This window comes from Zonotrichia albicollis, chromosome 22 (assembly GCF_047830755.1).
Source record: "Zonotrichia albicollis isolate bZonAlb1 chromosome 22, bZonAlb1.hap1, whole genome shotgun sequence".
NCBI classification, from domain to species: domain Eukaryota; kingdom Metazoa; phylum Chordata; class Aves; order Passeriformes; family Passerellidae; genus Zonotrichia; species Zonotrichia albicollis.
The window spans coordinates 1,992,635-2,015,996 of NC_133840.1; the positions used below are offsets into that span (position 1 = coordinate 1,992,635).

The 23,362-nt window shown below is 44.5% G+C and overlaps 1 protein-coding gene across 10 annotated transcripts in view; it reads left to right on the forward strand.

The window, feature by feature from the left end:
• The first annotated feature begins 2,118 nt into the window (after positions 1 to 2,118).
• BCAS3 (BCAS3 microtubule associated cell migration factor) overlaps positions 2,119 to 23,362 on the forward strand; it is a 306,177-nt gene continuing 284,933 nt past the window's right edge. For 6 of the 10 annotated variants that reach the window (XR_012583520.1, XM_074557119.1, XM_074557122.1 and 3 more), the window contains exons 1-6: positions 2,165 to 2,290; positions 3,706 to 3,792; positions 6,414 to 6,468; positions 7,786 to 7,858; positions 8,651 to 8,757; positions 16,888 to 16,969. Coding sequence is in view for 9 of the 10 variants with exons in the window: in XM_074557119.1 (XP_074413220.1) it covers positions 3,722 to 3,792; positions 6,414 to 6,468; positions 7,786 to 7,858; positions 8,651 to 8,757; positions 16,888 to 16,969 (388 nt within the window). In the remaining variant the exon portion in view is untranslated. Of the gene's footprint in view, positions 2,291 to 3,705; positions 3,793 to 6,413; positions 6,469 to 7,785; positions 7,859 to 8,650; positions 8,758 to 16,887; positions 16,970 to 23,362 lie in introns of all 10 variants that reach the window. The other 4 variants (XM_074557124.1, XM_074557125.1, XM_074557127.1 and 1 more) reach the window with 4 other exon arrangements.

Below are 23,362 nucleotides of genomic sequence, written 5' to 3' on the forward strand. Positions count from 1 at the left end.
GCTTAAGTTCTGGTATTTATTCAGCAGTGAAATATGAATTTATTGTTATAAAAATATTCATATTTATCTGGTATTAATTAAGTATGTGAATACTCTCCCCTTTCTCACTGTGGCTTAGGAAACAAGACATCCTAGTTAGATTTATGGCAGAGCTGATCTTGGCACTTTATCCTGAATGTTTAACTGTAGCAATATATTAAATTTTAAAAATTTTATTTTGATGGGAAAGCAGAAGGGCAGTACTTTATTCCAGGCTGGTTATTTGTAGGAGCCAGTTCTTTACTGCTGGAACAATAAAACCTGGCTTGGAAGCAGGCCTGCTATCTATATGTGTTACCATGGTGACAGAAATCCCAGGGGATTTTATTCCTGAAAATATTCCCTTTCATCCATGCTGGGAACACAGCGCTGCCTCAGGAGATGAAAGAAGCAGCCTGTCCAAATTGGATCCTGCAAGGATTTATTTCTGTGAAACTTCACTTCATAAAGTTTTGCTGTGATGTTGAAATTCTGCCCCAGATGGGCAGGAAAGGCTGCAGAGGCCACAACTGTGTGGGGCAACTGCCTGGCAACAACCTTAGCAACAACAATAATTACCTGTTTTCAATTAGCCTGCATTGAACCTTCCAAAGAGTGACTCTAACACCTCGGTTAGATGACTGTGTTACTCCTAATAAGGGAAATATGCAAAAGGAAAAAGATTTATAGTGAATTTCCCAGGGTTTTTGCTCTACACAGAAGCAAAATTTAAGTTTCCATAGAGTTCTGCTGCACTCAGAAATGTGAGCCTCATTGAAGTTTCATCAAGTCGTTATAAACTTGGGCTTCTCCACCTTTTGGTTTTTCTTTTTTACTCTTAATAAATGAACCCAACCCTACAATTTTCCTGGGGAATCTCCTGGATGATGGTGAGGATTTACTGCACTGGACAGAAAGTGCCCTGATGACAGAAACTGGCAGTATTTTACTCCTGGGTATGCTTTGCCCACCTCTTTTATCATTTGACTTCTCTGAAATGAATAATCAAATATAAGACAAGGAAATTTACACCTGGTATGTTCACAGAGGCTCCTTTGGTAAGATCAAACCTGAGTTCCAACTTTTTCTTGCAAAATAAAGCTGTGATTGTGCAAACTGCTCACAGGCACTTGGAGGATGTTTTCAGTCACTGTTTCATTCTTCTGGTATGTGGATGATGGTGCTGTCACAGGAGTCAGGTGCATTCCCAGAGCAGGTCACCCCCTCCTGACCTGGTGCCACTGTCTGGAAACCTGAACCAGGGCCCCGTGTGTCACCCTGAGGCAGCTGGGCAGTGCTGGACACCTGCAAACATAAATCACACACTGGGCTGGGCTGAAACTTAAACATCACGGGCAGGGACACTTCCCACTGTCCCAGGCTGCCCCGAGCTGGCCTTGGACACTCCAGGGATGGGGCAGCCACAGCTGCTCTGGGCACCCTGTGCCAGGACCTCAATTCCCTCACAGGGAACGATTTATTTGTGTAATCAAAACCCACCCTGTGGCAGTGTGAAGCCATACCCTGTGTCCTGTCACTCCAGGCCCTTGTCCAAAGTCTCTCTCCATGGTTCTCGGAGCCCCTTTGGGGCTTTTTAGGCCGCTCCTCAGCCGTGTCTCCAGCGCTGCCGCAGCACCCCAGCTCTGAGGAGCAGCAGCTCCTGTCCCTCAGGATCCTGCGCTGTCCCTTAACTCTGCAGCCTGGAGACCTCCAGCTGGGGGACGCCTCGGCCCCGCGGCCTTTCCCCTTTGCCAGGACTGTCTGCCCACGGCGTTCCGCTCGTTCCGCACCTTCCCCAGACCCCTCCGAGCAAGTCCCGCCCTCACGGTCCCTCACGGTCCCTCAGGGACCCTCAGGGACCCTCAGGGACCCTCAGGGTCCTTCACAGCCCCGCCCATCAAACCCCGCCCCCAGTGACGTCACTGCGCGCGGATCCGCCCACCCCTCCCCGCCAATCCGGCCCCGCCTCTGCCTCCCGCCCCTCCCCGCCCCACGTGCTCGGGGCGGGCCCCGGCGCGCGGCGGCTCTCGCGAGATCCCCGATGTAAACAAAGCCGCGGGGCGCGCGGCGGGGGGGGCAGCGCCGCCCGCCTTTCGCCGCCCCGGCCGCGTCCCGCCGCGCCCCGCCCACTGCCAAGCAGCGCGGCTACCGATTGGTTGAAAGCGGGACGCGGCCCGCCCCCGGCGCGCTCCGATTGGCTGCGGGCGCGGTGCGCTGGGTGTCATTGCCCGGGGGGTCCCAAACAGTGTCAGTGGCGCCGGGAGCCCGGCAGGTGAGGGCGGCCCGGGCCGGGGATGTGTGGCGGGGCTGCGCTCGGGGCAGCGCTGCGGCGGCTCGGAGCGGCCCCGCAGGGAGGCCGGGCCGGGCAGCGGCCGGAGCGGGGGGCGGCGGGCAGGGCAGGCCCGCCCGTGAGGCCTGGGGGACCCCCGGCAGCTGCAGGCGGAGGGCGCGGGGTGCGGAGCGAGGGGCAGCCGGCGGGGTGGGCGCGCTCCGGGAGGCCGCGGCCCCGCTCTCCGGGCGGCGGCGGGAGAGAGGCCGGGCAGGTCGCGGTGTTTGTGCGGAGTTGCTCAATAGCGGCGGCGGAGGTGCCCAGGCCGGACCGGCCTCTGCCGGGGCTCCGCTGGGTCGGGCGGCCCCGCGGGTGCCCCGCGCTGAGGCGCGGCCGTGCCGAGGCCCAGAGCCGGGGCTGGGACGGTCCCGGGGCTCGCTTCCCTCGGGCCGGGGTGCCACAAGGTGCTGGCACTCGGGGCACGGCACGGGCGGGTGTCCCTGGGGTGATTTCATCCTTTCCACGAGGTGATTTCATTCTTTCCATGACATTTCGCCTTTCGAGGTTCCTCGGCGCGTGTGTCAGGCTGCTGTTGTGGTGCTGAACGTTTTGTTACTAACCATTGTTTTGCTGTCAATTTCCGAGTGGTTATCCTCCCTCCTTTAATGGGCTGGTCCTTGCAGAGTCTGGCCTGACGTGAAATGATGCTGATAACTGATACCTCCTTGGGGATTTGGCTTTTTCTTTTACTTTGTGAACAAGTTTGGGGTGGGAGGACAGCGCAGAGCAGCTGAGGGGTTCCCTGAGGAGCTGGCGGGGATCTGGGGTGCTCCTCAGGTGCTTTCTGCCTGTAGGAATGTCACACAGAATTTCCCCTGGAGAACAGAAGTGTGAAGGAAAGCTTGAGGATGGCACAAAAAGCTGACATAAAGCAGCAGAATATGTAGCTGCAATGTAACCCATGTTTTCATGAGTACAGTACACTGCAATTGTGACTGCACGTTATTTTTATATAATTGTTTTCTGAGCCAGCAGCCCATTAGGAAATAGTGGGTTTATGTAATGGTGATGACAACTGTGTACCTGTACCACTATCTTTACTCATAGAATCATGGAGTGGTTTGGGTTGGAGGGCTCCTTCAAGATCATCCAGTACAGTTTGAGATAATTTTCCCCTTTATCATGCAGGTGTGTGGGGTTTGGTTTTATATTTTCACAAACATTCCAGGAGCTGCAGTGATTGAAGCAGTTTCCCGCTTGGTGCGTGATTTTCTTTCTCTCATTAAAAAAGTGCTGTAAAGAGTCCTGCAGGTGTGTGTAAGTGAAATTTCTCTCTCACCACCCTGAAGGACACACGAAGAACTTGTGGAATAACCAATTTTGTGGCAATTTTAGTGAAAGTGCTGTGTTTGCTGCAGGTGTGTGCCCGCAACGATGGCGACCGAGTCCCCGCGCCGCCCCAGCCGCTGCACTGGAGGAGTGGTGGTTCGCCCTCAAGCTGCCACGTAAGAACCTTCTAGAAGAGCAGCCCTTTCTGAAAAGGGATTGGTTTTCTTGTGGAAGAGCCCAGCCTGAGCTGCTTTGGGTTTTTCCCCCCCAAATCCAGCTTGTGTTGACGCTGCAGTTTGGCTGCGCTGAGCGTTGTCCAGTAAAATCAGCACGTGGCATTTCTGTCTCCCTGAGTGGGATCCCATCCTTTACACACCAAAGCTGAATATTTAAAAGCTGATTACTTGCCAAGTTTTGTTGTTGTTTGCACCTTTTTGCTGCACAAACATTGCAGTGTAGAAGAGTGATGCCAACTTCTTCCTTAGGCCAGAGGGATGTGCCACATGTAATCCTGTCTGGCTGTTCTTTTAACATCACCTTGCCCCAGGAGTGGATGTATTAAAGCACACAAAACTTGTCATTAAAGTCCTCCAGGAAGAAGAATTGTGGATTTTTAAAATTTATATTTTATTAAAAGAACAAAACCAAGATAAAAGGAAGAAGCTCCATCCTTCTGGTCAGAGCACCTGCCAAACACTTTTTGTGCCTGGGCATCCTGATTTTCCCTGTGTGCACATGGGAATGCTTTCATGGCAAAAGAGCTTTTTGGCTGTAAAACAGCCTGGAAGATTGATGGTCTTTGTCTGTTAAAGGAGTTTTGTAGCAATTTTTCTTCCTTCCTTGGGATGTTTATGCTGCTACAAAATGGTATCATATGAAAATGTCCACGTCAGGGGGTGTTACTGTGCCCTTGGAGATAACTGTATTTCCAGAAACAAGTTTCACTTCATTTTTATTAAAGCTCACAAGAAACAGATTGTTGTAGCACAAAAAATTGTGTTTGAACTTCGTCCTGCAGCCATTTTTTTAATGTGGCAAAATTCCTCCACAAATGCATTTCCTCTCTGTAACAACATTTTCTTCAAAATGTGCTTTAAGAGTATTATAATAGAAAAAATACTGTAAGAAGTTGATTGTTCTGAAGATGATTATTTGTTCTTTTTTTTAAGCATCGTGTTTTGTTCTGGAGGTACCTGTTTGTGCCTCAAAAATGTCATTTTTTTATGAATCTGTGTGCACTGAGCACTCAGCAGCATTCTGCTGCTCATGTTCATTTTCTACATCATTATTAAAGGAAGATTGGGCTTTTTTTGTGGATTATGTTGTTTTTAACCACTTTCAAGACACCTCCCTGGATTTTTTTTCAACTTTGAGGGAGATTTAGAGCACACACTGTGAATAAAACACCTCCCAAACATCAGCTTGGGTTCAAGATGTGTTTGGGGAGAGGGGAAAATGTGCTTTGCATGAGCTGAGCCACGAAGGCAGCGTGACTGTGGCTGCTTGGCATTCCCAGGGCAGCCTCAGACACTGTGTTTAATTCTCACCTGTGGCCTGGCATTTTAATAAAGGTGTGCAGGGGCAGCCGGGCTGACCTACATAAATCAGAGAGGAATCAGCACAGGAGGAAGCACAGCTCATTTGTAAGGGCTGAGCCTAAAGCTGAGTGGGACAGTGTGGGATGCAGAAATCCTGGGGTGGCTGGTTTGGTTTGGAATAGGCTTTCTGGAATGTGAAACTTCATATTTTAGATTTAGCTCTCTTTTCAAAGAGGTGTTGCAGCATTTGGGTTCATGTATCTTCTGTGGGGTTGTGTGTAGACCTAAATTCTCCAGAGTGCTGCATTTTCAGTGCTGAACACTCCTGGTTTTATTAAAACAATCTTCAGAAAAAAAAAAAACAACAGCACCTTTGGCCATCCAGAGTTCCTAATTTACAGTTCTCCTTTGTTGCTATGAGAAACCTTGAACTGGCACAGGAAAAATTGCAACAGCACAAAAGTTGATTTCAGAGCTGTTGCCTAAAGCCAACCTGAAGGCTTTTCTGAAGTAATCTCAGAGTTTTTGAAGGCAGCTCAAGAGTTCCTTGTGGCTCCCAGCAGCAGTTTCTGCAGGGCTTCAGCACCATCTGTGTGCTGCTCTCAGCCCCCGCTGTGGTTACTCAGCACTTACACAGGGACTGCTCAGAGCACTGCCTTAACTCTGCCCCAATAAACGTGCCTTGCACTTTAAACCCTCCCCAGCTGATGCTGCTGCTGATTCCAGCAGGGAATAACCTTCCCAAGCTGTGAATTCTCCTCTGGAAATGCCTCTGCTTGCTGTTAGGGAGGGTTTTGTTCCATCCCTGCCCCTGCCAGCACTGTCCATCCTGCACAGGAGCTCTGGGAGTTTGTTTGTGCTGCCAGGAGAGCCCCAGCCATTGTTTAAATCTCATTTGGATGTTTCATTCAAGTAGAAAAATCCTGAGGAGTGATTTCCAAATCCCTGCACCACTTCAGGCCCCTCTGATGTGGAGAACATGGCTTATTCCTTGAATTTAGAGTTTATTCTTTCCCCCCAAGCAGTTATTCCATCAGCAGGTTTTTTACAGACTTTTATGGCTCTTACTCAGTCCTGGCATAACTTACAGGCCACAATTTACATTATCAGAATTTGGCAGTAAAATTAAATGCCTGCATTGCATGTTTAGCATTCTGCTATGTGCTAAAGGTTGCCCATGCTTCCTTTTGCTGATCTAATTTAATAATTCATCACCATTTCTGAGCTCCTTTGGCTGAAATTCTCCTTCTGTTTTCCAGGGAACAATCCTACATGGAAAGTGTTGTTACCTTCCTCCAAGATGTTGTGCCACAGGTAGGGTGTGGGTCTTTAAAACTTCATTTTTCTTCAGTGCACACTTGTCAGGAATCCTCACTCTGCTTTGTACATTTATTATGTCACCAAATAAATAAACAAACAAACAAATAAATACTTTTAGTAGATATATTTATATATTTTAATATATTTATATGTAATAAATATGGCACTGGAATTGTCCCTTCCTGGTTGCCTCCCAGTAGCAGAAGGGAATTAATTTTGTTTTACTCTTTAGGAAAGCTGTAGTTCCTGGTGGAGGAGCCCTGCAGCTGATTGCAGCTTCAGGAAATGATCCTGATTCTGATTCCAGGGAATGATTTAGTGTCTTGTTTCCTCATGAGTTTCCTCTTAGGAATTCCCAGTGCATTTATTCTGTAATGATACAAAAACAGTGCCCTCAGTAATATCAATTTGTGAAATGTATTTTTGGACTCAGGGTTAAAATTAAACATAATGAAAGTTTCACTGAGGAGATTGCTGCATTCCACAGCCCCCCATTGCCCCTGGCTGGGTAAAGGACACAGTCTGTGTTTTATTTTCCACATCAGCCTGCCTTGGAAGCGTGGAATGTGATTTGTTTTGAAAAGTAAACCCCACACTTATTTTTCACATTTGCGTTTTTAGTCCATGTTGTTGCTTTTCTGGCATGTATGAGGTGATTATACAAGATGTGTTCATGTTTAATCCCAAATGGTGCTCAGTGTTTTGGTGAATTCACTTGGCAGGGATGGTGTTTCAGCTTCTCCTGAGGACTGTAAAACCTCCAGCCTGGAAACACTGCAGGCCTCACTCCACAATTCCTTTTTGTATCTCATCTTTTTATGGGGATCTGTAGAACACAGGGCTGAAACATGGACCTGTTCTCCTGGAGTTGCAGTTTGTTCTCTTTTAAATGGCTGCATTAAAGTTGTCACAAACAGAGCTGAGAGGTGTCAGTAATATAAACTGTGGAGTAAAGGTCTCTTTCTTTCCTCAGTCTGCCTTGCAAAGCTTTTAGGTGAATTAAAGAGAATTTTAATGATGAAACACCTCATGTGAGAACCTCCAACACTGCTGAAATTAAAGACTGTAGAAGCCACTGTGTTTAACTTTATTAACTCCCTCTAAGTCATTTCTTACCTGCCCCAGATTTATTGTCACAAATATTTTGTCATTCTTCCCTCAGTGAGGGATGTTCAGCCAGGTTATGTTGTGTGAGTGCTGGTGACAATAAGCTCCATGGATCATGTTTGGTTTTTAATTGAGTTCCTTCTTACAGGGGATGAAAAATCCCTGTTAATCTTCCCTGTTTCAACCCTTTTGCTTTTTGTCCAGGCCTACAGTGGAACCCCACCAGAAGAAAAAGAGAAAATTGTCTGGGTCAGATTTGAAAATGCAGATTTAAATGGTATGGCTTCATTTTCTCCCACTTGTACTTGTGAGTTTTGGGTCCATGTGCAATAATTCCAGTCAGCTTTCTCTGTAATGGAATAATCATAAATATTATGATTTTCTTGAGTAAAACCTCTCTTAAATGACATTTTCAACCATGAGAGAATGAGCAAAGCTCACTGACAGCATGGAGGCATCAGATATAGAGAAGATTTATTTAGGGTGGTAAAAGAGGATGTGTCCAGGCCCAGTCAGAACAGGCTGCATAAAATGAATTTAAACACAACATGAAAAATATTCTAAGGAGTTTTGTTATATGAACCTATAAAGGGAATGCCTGAGTTTTTATAAAAAATAAAGGGAAAACAAACTCACAAGCAAACAAATTTTAACTGGCCATAAAAAAATATATATATATATATGGCCACATAGAGATTATAGATAATTTCTAGTTCTAACAACCCTGATTTAGGTTCACTCTCCATCCCTAACCTTCCTTAAATAAAAAGGAACAGGGAGAGGAGCACAGGTCTGAAAGGGGAATCAATCACCATTTTCTCCTAGACCATGTTGGTATCCAGAAAATTTTTCTCCAATATTTTAAATTTTGAAGCTTTCTCTTTGTGAAACTTTAACAGTGATGTTTGCAGGTGCAAATATAAAAGAATATATTTCAGTATTGCTCCAGCACGAAAATGTAAAGCAGTTTGGTTACTTTTAGTTCTAACAACTGAGGGAACACAATCTAATGTTGCTGAGAGCTGGATCCTGACTTCTAATGTGGTTTTGTTGTTGAAATGTCCTTCAGATACCTCCAGGAATATGGAATTCCATGAGATCCACAGCACTGGGAATGAGCCCCCGCTGCTGCTGATGATTGGCTACAGTGATGGGATGCAAGTCTGGAGCATTCCTGTGAGTGCAGAGCTCACCCTCCTTCCTTCCCCTTTTCTCTCTCAGTTTTGTGTTCCAACTTTAATATTTTACATTGAATTTCTCCTATTGGAGCATTCCTGTGAGTGCAGAGCTCACCCTCCTTCCTTCCCCTTTTCTCTCAGTTTTGTGTTCCAACTTTCATATTTTACCTTGAATTTCTCCTATTGGAGCATTCCTGTGAGTGCAGAGCTCACCCTCCTTCCTTCCCCTTTTCTTACTCAGTTTTGTGTTCCAACTTTCATATTTTACACTGAATTTCTCCCATTGGAGAAATACCTGTGAGTGCAGAGCTCACCCTCCTTCCTTCCCCTTTTCTCTCTCAGTTTTGTGTTCCAACTTTAATATTTTACATTGAATTTTTCCCACTGAAGGGAAAGAGCCAACACTTCCCATCAGTGTCTCATGGTTTGTGTGTAATGTTCTTATCTTCAGATAATCCTGAGCACAGCTCAAACACTTCAGTTCATGTACCTGCAGATTTTTGAGGGCTTTTTACACATTATTTCTGCTAAGTCCATTTCCTGACTCAAACTGGGAGCAGTGTTTGCCATTCTGGAGTAGTTTACAACCCCAAAACAAAACTGGATTTTGTTTTTTAACAGAAAAGAATAAGGGTTCAAAAAACCCCTTGTTTGCCATTCTGGAATAGTTTCTAGCCCCAAAACAAAACAGGATTTTTTTAAACAGAAAAGGACAAGAATTTAAAAAAACCAACAGGATTTGTTTGTCCCAGGAACTCCAGTATGACAGTATTTATAGTATTTTACAATCACATGCTTGTCATGGCCATGATTTGCAATTTTAATTTGCTGAAGGCCTCTGTGTGCACGTGGCTTTGATTTCATGCTGTCGTCCCCACGCCCTGGCTTGTGTTGCACAGTGGTTTATGGGCACGAGGTTTTCATTTGGAGAATTCCTCCCAAACTGCTCAAAATGAGAGAATAAAGTTGAATACAGTAGGTCATAAAATTCTGAACTTAAAAAAGCAAAATTGCTCACAACACCTTATCCTTCAGGATGAAGCAGAGAGGATGGAGTTCTTTCCCTTTGTAAAATACTTTGTTTTTTAAAGAAATTTGTACATTTTACAACTTTCTGGTTAGCTGTGTAGGACATGTGTTTATATACCAGCAGCTTAGAAAATAATGTTAATTTCTAAAGCAAAAATTCAGTTTAATTGAGTTTTATGGGTGTGGTAGGGCCTTTCCCTTCTTTATTGCATCTTATTATCCTCGTGATTGCATCTCGTTAGCACAAATGAGGAAATGAGCTGATGAGGTTTTGTGCTTGGAGGAATGTTTAACATAAATGGAGTGAGACCGAATATACCTCGCTGAATTTCAGTATTTTGTCACTGTTTATTAAAATTTAGGAACTTTAACTGAAACTTGGGAACATTTCAGCCACAAATGGGATTTTCTGTCGCGGTGCGTTCCACGAAGCGCCCACACGGGGGCGCTGGGACACCGGGCTAAGAGCGGCAGCGCCGCCTCATCAATCATTCATTAATTAATGAATTAATTACCATACCCTGAGCATCACAGCGGCTGGAGCTCAATTATCCTACCAAAACACCCCATTTTACCCAGCTGAAATGTTTTTATCCGGATGAACCTGTGTTTTCTGCTAAAAAAGGATAGATGTTTTCATTTTTTCTTTATATCTTTTTATTTCCTTTTTTCTCCTTCCTTGTGTCCAAATGAGCCACAAGTGAGGCCATGGAATACCTGATTTTACCTTCTTTTTAATAGGACCATTCAGCCAGGCTGTATTTTTTTTTTTTTTTCCCAATGTATTTCACTTCTTCATCATTGCTAGCTTTTGATGGTATTTGCTATATCAGGAAAAATAACAAAAATTAAGTTGCAGGACAGCTTCTCTTAGTTTTGTTCAACCTTTGCAGAAGTATGAGCAGGGAGGAAGTGCAGTGAAATGGAGAAAATGCCAAATGTGGAAATATTTTACCGTGCACCTTCAGGATGTCAGCTGTGGGGATATTGCATCATTTTAGCAGCTCTTTATTTGGATATTCTGTGAAATTCTGAGAGCTCAGCCAGGGAGGTGCAGCCTGGACCTGGACACTGTGGCACTGTTGGAATGGCTCCTCTGTCAGTGCAGATTTTCACAGCAAAATCATCATTAACATCAGCTTTAAATATCATTGCAGAGCAGGATTTGTGTATCCAACAAATTTAGAGGGAACGTAAACTGGAGAGGGTTTTCATAAACTGGAAGGGATTTTTTATAAACTGGAGAGGGTTTTTCATAAACTGGAGGATTTTTCATAAACTGGAGAAGGTTTTTCATAAACTGGAGGGGGTTTTCATAAACTGGAAGGGGTTTTCCACATTGTTGCTTCTCCTTTGTGTTTTCCCCCCCTTGCTTAGCCTGAGCACAATAAAACCTGGCAGCTCTGTGATTGACTTAATATTTAAGAGCTTATTTGGCAACACTTTTTTGTGCCCTTTGCTGTTACACAAACCTTCCTTCTTGGCCCCACTGATTATTTAGCCTGTAATTAAGCAATGTTATTCCAGCGAAGGAAAAAAATAACCAACTCTGCATTCTCCAGCTTAATCTGCAAAAGCAACAATCTGACATTTATGTGCAAATCTCCTCAGGAAAGTCATTATCTGTAGCATTGTGCTTTTTTATTCCTACAATTGGCCCTCTATTCAGCACTTAATAACGTGTTGCAGGCAGCAGGGGTTGTGTGTGAGTGATTATGAAGTGTTTATGACAGCTCCTAAGCCCACACTCCTGCTAATGGTGCTGCACGGCCTTGCCCACACCTCTCTGGAGCTGAGAGAGCTTTCCCATTGCCATCTCCTCGTATCTGGAGTACAAAAGTGTGATTTGCAGGATGGGAGATCCCATTAGGGAGGCTTCAAAGGGCCGGGGTGGTGTTTGGGGGAGCGAAGTGCAGCACAAGGTGTCCCCCACAGGGCTGGGCTTTGATCTCTGCTCTCCACCGGGGTGGGAAGGTTAAAAGTGGCCTTGAAATACTCCTGGCTGAGCGGGGAGGGATCTGGGGATGCACTGGAGTTGTGTGGTTGGTTTGGAGTTTGTTTTGTGCCTTGCTCCCAGTTTGGTGTTTCACAGACAACTGGAGCTGCTTCCTGCCTGATGTGGTTTCCAAGTGCCTTTTCTGGGTGTTCCTGTCCAGGGAATGCACGTTGGTTTTGTTTTTCATGGTAGGCCGGGAGTTTCAGAAGTAGAAAAATCATCTTAAAGTGACAATTAGAAACTCATCACATCCCAAGGTGCAATCCTTGCTCTGTCCAGGCCTCTTCCCATAGGGAACCACTTGCATGTGCACTCAGAAAAACAGAGTAAGGACCTGACCTAGTGACCCTGGAAAATGTCTGAGGACTTTGCAGAACTTCTATGCAAATCATTTGCTGAGGCTTTGGGATTTTACACTGAAAAGGCACCAGTGTGCCACAAGTGTGGTTTTATAAAACTTCTGATTGCATCAGCACTGCCATAATGTAAAGCACTAGGTGCAACTTCATCCTCATGTTCCTAGAGTAAAATTCCTTGGGCATCTGAACTCTCACAATCTCTAGATAATTACAGAAATCTGGTTTGAATAGAAAAGCTGAGAGAATTTCTAAACTAAAGTGATAAAATTTGTTCATTTGCTTCCAGTCCTTTGCTTTCCCAGCAGCAGCATGACTGGAAGTTGCCTTTAACCCATATGCAGCAATATTGGGTGGTGGTATCTATTAATTGCTTATTATCATATTATAACATCATATCATGATATCTTCATGTATAAAACATACATGAGATTATTTAAAACAACCTCCAGATCCCTTTTCTTGTTAGATTCCCTTTTCCTGTTATACATTCCTCAGTTTCCATTTCTAGATTTGCACAGTAGTTCAAGCCTTGAGTTCCAAACTCCATTTCATTTTGCTTTGGTGTATGTTTGGCATTATTTTTTGCTTTAAATTTTTTTTTCACCACGTGAAAACCATTTTCTCTGGTTGGAAACTATTACTTGTCCTTGGTGTGAACAAAACTTCCTTTGTTCAGGTTTTTTTATGGGTGCGAATTTGTGTTCTCCAAACAATGCCATCAGAAATGAGCCAGTGCTGCAGACTCCCGGGCTGTCATGTTCTGAGCAGTAACTCAAGATCTCTTAAATGAAGAAGAAGATTCTTCTTCCTCCTTTAATGAAGACTTTTTTGGGGGTTTGAATCCTTCACTTCCAGCCTTCCCTGTAGGTCTGGGGGTTGTGGTTGATGCCAGGTTTTGGGAAAGCTGAGATGTTCTACCAGAGCAGCTCGGAGCCCTCATTTTGGATTCCCTCTTCCCTGCAACCAGTACCTGAAGCTGCTTTTACAGCTTAATATCCAATTCTTGAAACCTGTTTGGAAATATTCTTGGCTTTTGGAATGGGAAAGAAAAACTTTTAAGAGCTCTGAGAGCTGCCACGGGGACTTGCTACTTAGCTGGATGCAATCCAAAATGGCAGCCACAGCCTCGCTGCTCACAGGTGCTTTTTGAAGAATTTAGAGCTCTGTTTTCAATTCATGAGCTCTGTTTGTGTTTTGTCTGTGCGTGTGAGACTGTGGAGCTCCAGGGGCTGGTAAGGGGATGTGGAGCCTTTGGCTGGGGGTTCCCAGCCCACAGGTGACCCCTGTCCCCTCCGTGGGCAGCTCCTGGTGCCATCTGGGTTCCTGCTGGGTGAGTGTCCCATTCATTCCCAGGGGACAAACTGAGATAAGGGAGTGGCAGAAGATCAGGCCACACCATCTCTGTGCCCCCAGGGAGGTGTTTGCAGGCAGATTGGATCTGTGTGGCTGTAGCCATGATACTTTATGAAAAATCCTTTCCTTAGGGTTTTTCTCCTGAGAAGCTGAGAGGCCTCAGGAACAAAATGCAAACAATGATTATCTGCAACAGGTGCATCTGTGATTGGTCTCATGTGGTTGTTTCTAATTAATGGCCAATCAATCACAGTCTCAGTCAGTCACAAACCTTTGTTATCATTCCTTTTCTATTCTTAGCCAGCCTTCTGATGAAAACCCTTCTTCTATCCTTTTAGTACAGTTTTAATATAATATATATACTAAAATAATAAATCAAGCCTTCTGAAACATGGAGTCAACATTCTCATCCCTTCCCTCATCCTAAGACCCTGCAAACACCACCAAACGTGACCTCAGCAATGAAGTTTTATCCACAGATAAATGAAGGGCATTAAATTAACCCCAGTTAATTCAGGGGTTTGTAAGTCTGCAAGCAGCACGAGCTGCTGGTGTTTGAAAGAAGTTAATTGGAATTCAAAGAAAATCTTGAACTCGAAGCCCTGATGCATTTTTCAGTGCCAAGCAAACCAAGGAGCAGCCAATTCTCACTAATTCATGGCAGGCACAGGATGCAGTTCTTCCATGAGTCCCTGGCTCAGCAGGACAGTTAAGGACACGCAGCTTAAATCCCCTGAAAAAGCTGATACTGTGTGAAACTCTGCTAGATGAAATATTAGTGTTTTAATGTGATCAGTGGTGTAGTGTCACATCCAGATTTGTTGGAAACTTTATTTTGTGCCTGTTAGAGAATTTGAATTTTCTTTACAGGCGAGGTGCTGGTGGTTGGGTGGCAGCTTGTATTTTCATTACAAAGCCTCCAGTAGGGATGTATCTTCAGATTTGATCCTTTTTAGCTCCCAGGAGTCAGGAAATGCCGAGCACTTTGGCTGTATAGAACCCAAACCATTCCATGGTTTAGAGTGCTGCAAGGACTGAGCAGAGGACCTGTTAACCTACAGTGCTCTCAAAACAGGGGCTAAATACCTGTAATCTCATTTTTGTCACTGTTGGATCCTGTGCCTTTTGTTACTCCATTTAACCTTACTTTCTGTAACCTCCCCCCAGTATGAAAGAATAAATTATCTTTAAATAATGAATATTAATTATTCAAAAGTTACTGCATTACATGCATGAGAAGAGCTGGGCTGGCATTTCCATGTGAAATGCTTCAGCACAAACAAACTTCATTTGCATTTGGACATTTCTAGCTTTTCTTTGCAAGTCTGAGGTTTAAGCTCCACCAGGTCTTGGCACCCCAGGCTGGATAAACATTCTCCTGGAGCTGAGGATATTTAAGAGCAGAACCTGAGTCAGGAGGGTTTGGCCCTCTCGGTGTGTCGTCCTTTGGGGGCTGCAGCTCTGTTTGAAGGAGGCTGGAGCTGGGGCTGCCTGCTGGCAGGGTTCAGAAGGAGAGGGAGGTGTCTGAGCTGTTTGGATATTTTATGGGAATCACTCCTTCCTTACCTTTGTTGTGCTGGTTCCTGTGCCTCGTGTTTTCATTCCACAGAGATGTGCGTGCACGTGTGAAACAGCATTTGCATGGTTTGGGGGAAAATCTTTAATTGCCAAGAATAATAGTTCCCAAACCTTCTATTTTTCTTCTTTTCCATTTCCTCCTTTGCCTTTGCATGGAGCTCCTGTGTTCCAGTGGACAGAGAACGTGCTGCTGTCTTAATTTCTGAAATCTCTTTGTTACTCTGCCCCTCTTTAATTTTCCTCATTTTCTGCTTAGCTGTGCTCTACATTTTCCTGAGCTGTTTTTTCTGGATACAGATGTTTTCATCCATTTTATCCCCACACTGCACTCCAAGCTCATGATCAGATAAAAGCCATCAGCAAACCTTTAGTGAGTTGATGTCATTAACAGTGATTTTAATTGATAAACTGCTGGGCTAAAATGGCTTAAAATGTTATTTCCCCACATTTGTGCAGCTTGTGTGTAATTCCAGGCTTAACAGGGAGAAGCAGCACTTCTCTGTATTGTGTGCAGAAAGGTGGCTTAGCTCTGTAGTAAATGGTATTTTCAAAGTAATTTTATTTATAATTGTGCTTCATGGGGTGGGTTTTATTCTCCCCCATGACCTAGAGCAGTGATAATAAATAACCAGGCAGGAGTGGATGTAAGCTGAGAGCCTGGAGTCCTGTACTTGGGATTTGCTGCTCAAACAGTAGGAGTATTTTAACTTTTTTGGACGTGTGAGCTGAAGTGCAGAAAGAAATGGAAACAACCATAAAATGACATTTCCAAAAGTTCACTTGAATTTATAGTTTATTGATTCCTAAGAACCTTATTCCAAATCATGTTCCCTTCTGATATTGTAAGCTGCTTGTTTGGCAAACCTTGATGCCAGCCTTGGCCGTGTTCTGAGGCTCATTACATCTGTTTTAAGTTGTTGGGTAGCTGGAAATGAGCTCCATAATGTTTGCCATTTTCCTGCAGTTTGACGTTCCATATCGGATCCATTTCCAGGCACTTATGAAAATACATTGAGTGACCATTGCAGGAAGTCTGGAAATTCATCTGAGCTGCTTCTGGTTTAATCTTTTCAACATTGCCATCAGTGACAGGTTTAAGTAGCCTGACCACCATTTTTTATACATGGTTTTCACACCTGGTGAGTTTGAAATGAACCAATATATGAAATTCTCCCACTTTTTCCAGCCATGTTTGCCACTCTTGACTGATTTCTGGTGAGCTGGCATTTTCCTTTAGAACCATGTGAAACGTGGGATAAACTTTGGTGAATTTTAATCAGCTTCAAGTCTTGCTTCTTCCAAAACCTGTGTGGTCATGAACAGTCAATTCAAGCCTTCTTATATTTATATTTTCAGTTGGAGAAATGGCAGTGGTTGTTTAGGCAGAGTGTTACCAATATACCTCTCTACAATTAGCCATTAAATAGATGTATTTTTAGCCATTAAATAGGTGTCTTTTTAGCCATTAAATAGATGTAATTTAAGCCATTAAACAGATGTATTTTTGCAGGTGTTTGTTGTTTTCTGGCCTTTGCAGATCAGTGGGGAGGCTCAGGAGCTGTTCTGTTGCTTAGGCAGAGTGTTACCAATATACCTCCCAAAAATGCCTTTCTACCTACCCTTTTAGCCATTGAAGAGATGTATTTTTAGCCATTGAATGGATATATTTTTAGCCATGGGATGGATGTATTTTAGCCATTGAATGGATGTATTTTAGCCATTGAATGGATGTATTTTAGCCATGGGATGGATGTATTTTAGCCGTTGGATGGATGTATTTTTGCAGGTGTAAGTTGTTTTTTGGCCCTTGCAGATCAGTGGGGAGGCCCAGGAGCTGTTCTCGGTGCGCCACGGGCCGGTTCGAGCCGCTCGGATCCTGCCAGCGCCTCAGATCAGTGAGTACAGCCCCAAACCCTTCACAGAACTCTCTAAAAACTCTGCTCACCCACTCCAGTTCAGCTAACAAAACAGGGTTTGTGTTTTGGGGTGCCACTGGCTTCTGGTTTGTTCAATTTCTTTTTGTTTTACATTAACTTTACTCACTCCGACCCTTTCAGTGGTTTGCGTTTTATCGTCCCTTGAGTGCAGCTCCTCTCTGCCTCTGCTTAAATAAATGGTGGCTTAGAATTTTATCAAATTGTTGTTGTTTAGAATTTTATCAAATTGTTGTTTAGAATTTTATCAAATTGTTGTGGTTTAGAATTTTATCAAATTCTAAACCAAGCTGCTTCATTTAACAGGATTCTTCCAGAAGTTGAGTTAACCCTGAGAAGAACTTGCTGCAAAATCTGAGCAAATGTCCATAAACAAGCAAATTCCTCTAAAAAAATTACTCTGTTCCATCCAAACCCAATCTAATTGTTGGCTTCTGAAAGAAGTGTTTGGGTTTAAATTAAATTGGTAGTTTTACTTTGTGGATTAAAAGAACGTATTTCTAGTATGACCCCATAGTTTGGGGACTATGCTGGTTTAGAATTTCTAGTAATTATTTTATGAATTAATTAATGAACTCAAAAAATACAGCCTAAAATCTTATTATTTAAATTATTCCTAGTGAATTGTACTGATTTTGTGTGTTTCAAAGAAAGTAAATGAAGATTTTTGATGGACATATTATATATTGTTTTAGTGATCTCCTAAGCAGAGGAATATACAAAGTAAGTGTGGCTGTGTAACTGTTACAGGTTCAAGTAACTTACAGCGAAATACTTTCCAAACCTGTTGTTCCTTTATTCCATTTACTGGAACCCTGCATAATTCCCAGTGAGCTGCTGTTATTTGTGTCATTGGGTGATGGGTGTCTGTGCCTCTTCCTCTTTAGAAGGGAAAAAAAAAGGAGAAAGAGAAGTGGAAATGGAAATGAAGTAAATTAATTGAAGAACCTGGGAATTCTGTTTTTTCTGGTATTAAAGCAAGTTTTGATTTTTTAATTAAGAAAATCACCCTCATGGACTCCTTCAAGCAGTTATTGTCCTTCTGCCCCTAAATTCCATATATTTAGCATCTGACAATGATAGTTGCTACATTAGGAAACTATTTAAATTAAGTCATATTAAATTAAACCAAACCTTTTAAAAACATGTTTTGGTCTCTTTTTACATGGCTTGGTTTAAATAAATCTTTGATTAAAAGTACATGAATGTATCATTGACCAGTATCTGGAATCAGATAAAAGTAAAGCTGTAATAAGAGGCCTGAGATAACTAACTCATGAGCTTTAATGATTCTGAACGAAATAAAAGGAATTTGTAAAGGAGAAGCTGATTACCATCAGCAGGCTCAAACACTGTTTTACTGTAAAGCTGTAAAAAGGGAATTATTGAAAATAGGAGTCTCCTGTTGGATGGATTTGGCACGTTCCTAGAAACAGATCTGAGCTGGTGATAAGCAGCTCATTCCCAGGTGTGAAAGGAAAGCTCATGGCTTTAACTTGGTGACTTTACAGCAGCAGAACTTAATAGTTTGTCAACTATTTCATTAAAAACCTGCAGCCCTTTGATGTTAGATCCTCTGCCTCGTGGTGTGCCTCGTGGCATAATGCAGCCTTGTTTCAGAGGGGTTCTTTCATGCAGGGCATCTCCTGCAGCAGCTCCTGGGTGCTGCTGGCACCAGGAACCTGGGCAGTGCCTGGAGCTGCTGCGATTGGCATCTGTGGCACCTGTGCCCTGCTCTGAGGAGCTGGCCCAGCTCTGCTCTGCTCTGAGGCACCCAGAGAAGCTGGCTCAGCTCTGCTCTGCTCTGAGGCACTCATAGAGGCTGGCCCAGCTCTGTTCTGCTCTGAGCCACCCAACCTGGCCTGGCCCAGCTCTGCTCTGCTCTGAGGCACTCAGAGAAACTGGCCCAGCTCTGCTCTGCTCTGAGGCACTCAGAGAAACTGGCCCAGCTCTGCTCTGCTCTGAGGCACCCAGAGAAGCTGGCCCAGCTCTGTTGTGCTCTGTTCTGCTCTGTTCTGAGCCACCCAACCTGGCCTGGCCCAGCTCTGCTCTGCTCTGAGGCACTCAGAGAAGCTGGCCCAGCTCTGCTCTGCTCTGTTCTGAGCCACCCAACCTGGCCTGGCCCAGCTCTGCTCTGCTCTGCTCTGGTCTGAGGCACCCAGAGAAGCTGGCCCAGCTCTGCTCTGCTCTGTTCTGCTCTGAGGCACCCAACCTGGCCTGGCCCAGCTCTGCTCTGCTCTGCTCCGTTCTGCTCTGAGGCACCCAGAGAAGCTGGCCCAGCTCTGTTCTGCTCTGAGCCACCCAACCTGGCCTGGCCCAGCTCTGCTCTGCTCTGAGGCACCCAGAGAAGCTGGCCCAGCTCTGCTCTGCTCTGAGGCACTCAGAGAGGCTGGCCCAGCTCTGCTCTGCTCTGCTCTGCTCTGAGGCACCCAACCTGGCCTGGCCCAGCTCTGCTCTGCTCTGAGGCACCCAGAGAGGCTGGCCCAGCTCTGCTCTGCTCTGAGGCACTCAGAGAAGCTGGCCCAGCTCTGCTCTGCTCTGAGGCACCCAGAGAGGCTGGCCCAGCTCTGCTCTGCTCTGCTCTGCTCTGAGGCACCCAACCTGGCCTGGCCCAGCTCTGCTCTGCTCTGCTCTGCTCTGCTCTGAGGCACTCAGAGAAGCTGGCCCAGCTCTGCTCTGCTCTGAGGCACCCAGAGAAGCTGGCCCAGCTCTGTTCTGCTCTGAGCCACCCAACCTGGCCTGGCCCAGCTCTCCTGCATCACTTTGATGTCCTGCTCAGCAGCCTGGAGCAGATGGCCATGAGAAATGGAGGGATTTCTGTAAACAATGCTAAACCCTCCAGATATCAGCCCCTCTGCATGGTCAGGTCACACCGACCAGGGCCTTTGTTAGGCAGGGCTTTAATTATTCTGTGCAGTTCACAATATATGTGGTGTTTTTGGAGACTGAGGCTTTGCACTGTGAGCAGATTTTGGGCGTGCAGAGCTCATGTTTAGACCATGAGAACATCTCAGTCTGCAGTGTGAGGGACAGGAATTCTGAGCTGGAATCCCTCTGAGCCATCTGTGGCTCTTCTCCACTTCCACCCCTGGGGCTGGGCTGGGGTTGGGGTTGTTTCTGTGTGTCCAGGTCTGGATTTTCTCTCAGTGCTGAGGCAGTGATACATTTATTTCAGTTACCTTTGTGGTTCTTTCCCCTACAAAATCAGAATATCGATGCTTTCTGAAGGAAGTCAGTGCTACAATCTCCCATTTTTTATTACTTATCCCAGGTCATTTCACCAGCCCCTGGCCAAATACCTGCTTTGCCTTGTGCTGTGCCATTTGTCAAGTTTAAAAATCAATCAAGAGACTCAGAAAGGCAGGGAGCAGCTCTGTGTGTGGCAGTTCCTGCTCACAGGGGTGACAGGCTGCTGTGGTGAAGTTTAGATCAGTGGTTGTCTGTAAAACCTATTTCCATGTCTCAGCATTATGAAAATAAATTCCTCCAGCCAGCTGAATTAATTTATTGCCATTTTCTAGATTATGCTGCTTGCAGAAAGATGATATAATAGCCCTACATCTCTCAGTGAATTTGACTGTTCTCTCAAATTGACTTATAAGTGAGGGAAAAAGCAAAAAAAGGAAATAGAAAGAATTTAGAGGTACTAAAACCCATTGAGAGTTGAAATATTGCAGCAGATTTATCCCTGTTCTCCACTGCTCCCATCTTTGATGTTGGTAAAATTCAGATTGGAACCTCAAAAGCTGACTCAGCTTTATGTGCAGGTACACTTAAAGAGTTTTAATATTTGGGTTGCTTTCTAAAGGAAGGCAGATGTGAGGTTTGGGTATGTTCAGCCTCTTGGGTGGCTCAGTGGTTTGAAATCCCCAAAAAGGCCAAAATGATCCCAGGTTCTGTGGTGGAGGGGCTGGCCCTGCTGGATGGACAAGCAGGGTTTGGGCTGCTTGTGCAGGTGTGTGTCTGAGCTCTGCTGGGTTTTGGGATAATGAATGGCAATGGCTGTGGATTATAGAAATTACAGACTGGAATTCTCCAAGTTAGTCTCTTTTAGAGAGATCACAGGGCAGAATTTTGGGGTGCAACTGTAAAACCCCAATTTCTTCGAAGCTTTGGCCTGACCTGTGTTTCCTCATGACATCATAAATGAAACAAATCCATTATTTCATTGTTTTCTGGTGCTTTAGACCAGTGCACCTGAAACCTTCACCCAGCTGGGCTGAGAGGGAATTCCAGCCTGGGGCATTCCCAGCTACTGCTGGGCTGCTCCAGGACCATGAATGCCACAAGATTTCCAAGGAAAGGATGGGAATGAGAGGGGTTTAGTGGAGCAGGAGCAGCACTCATAGTGAAATGGTGTCGCAGAAAATGAGGCCTTTGCCAGGGATGAGCCATTTGTCGGTGAGGGGAGACTCAGACACTCAATATGAGTGATAAGCAAATTCCAGTTTATTGAAGAGAGCATCAGGCACTTATACAGCAAATAATAAGCTTATGAATATTCTGTAAGCCAAGCAATCTATTGGTTAAACTATAGCATTAACTCATTCCTCAGGGGTTCCATCTCTCTTTTCTCATGTCTCTTTCTCTGTTTGTTATCACACTACAGCTAGGCCTCAAGGACACGCTATCAACACAGGTGCAGGACTTGGAATTAGCCATGGTTTTGTACTTTTCTATTCTCTAGCAGCTAAATTCCCAGCAAAATGGGACTGATCAGTGGAATTACACACCAGGGCAATCCACACATGGTGCCTCCGAGTGCTGCTGAATAGGTCACAGTGTGAAATTCAGAAATTCTCCCAGCGGTTGGCTCCTGGTGGCAAACCAGGGCCATTCCCAGAGTTTGGGCAGCTTTGAGTTGCTGTGCCACCCTCTGGGCTCCATTTCCATCGTGCACCAAGGTGTGCTGCCTTGGGTGCTGCTGTCACTCCTTTTATTGGCATTATTGAGAGGCCTTAGCAGGCCCTGGGCTCCCAGTTCACAGTTTCATCAGCAGGACAGGCTCTAAGCTGCTCTGAGCTTAGTGTGGGTAACCTTTTGACTTCATAAACTTCTAAATGTTGATTTGTATGGAATTTCATTTAGCCACAGAGAGATTTTTTTCCCCCTCCTTTTTTTTTTTTTTTTTTCAATTTTAAGCACACTAACTGAAGTGAGGTTTTTAAAAAACCAAACCTATCATTTAGCTAAATGGAGCTGTAGATAAGGTGGTGCCTTGTTGGCAGGAAGGGCAGTTTTCATTACTTTAATTGTGTGATTTGTCAGGATTTCCAGCATTTTATAAATGCTGTAGTGTTATATGACAGAGTTAAAAGGATTTAGAATAAAAGGAGTTTAAGAAAGAGACTTTGCAACAGGATTTCAATACTTTTTGTATTTGGGGGGATTTAGAGAGCTGTTTTTCATTTCAATTTTGTTAAACACTGTGTGTGCAGCAGGTGTGTGCCACGTCAGCGCCTCGCACATGCAAATAAACACAATTTTACAAATGAAAATTAATCCAGCAGAACTTGGGGGATTAAATGCCACCCCAGAGCTGGGAGAGGCTCCTGCCTCCATTAGAGCCCAACACATGTCACTGTGCAATCTCGTGGATGGGACAGCTATTAACCTGATTTAATGCCCTCAGAGGCCTCCAGTAATGATCCTTTCCTGCTCTATTAATATTTACATTCTGAAAGTACTGGAGTAGGAAATGGATTTTTTTAAAATTGAGGGACTCGGGTCATTATGGACAGAAATCAGAAGTTTAAGCACCTATTGCAGAAATTTTGCAAATCTGTGCTGTGGGTATTAAATCTGGCATTGCTTTTGATTTTGGGCACTTGATTCCCTCACTCCCCCCCACATTTTTCCTCCTTCTCTCCCCTTTCTTGTCATTAAATTAGACCATAAATAAACACCTGAATTTGTGTCTCTAATATATCCTAGTGAAAAAAAGAAGGAAAGAAGTAGAGTTAAATCCTTCAGGTGAAATCCTGGCTGCACTTGAATCAGTGGCACAGTGCTGGTAGTCAGCATTTCACCCTGAACAAATGGAACTCATCTGTTACCTGCACTGAGGGAAACAAATGGGCTTGCCAGACTCTTAAGAAGACTTTTATGTTTCATTTATCAATTTCCAGGTCAGTACATACAGTACAGGTTTGACTCACCAAAGAGCTTGGAATAATAGGAATAAAAGGAAAATCCATCTGGCTGGTTTAGGTTATTTGTAAAGCTATTGTTGATGGTGGAGTTATTGATGGGATCCATTTGACTTTATAAATACCCAAAGGTGTAGGAGGGAAGATTTTTCCTGGTACAGTTGAGAGGACTCAGCAGTGTTTGTTACAAATTAAATGCATGTAC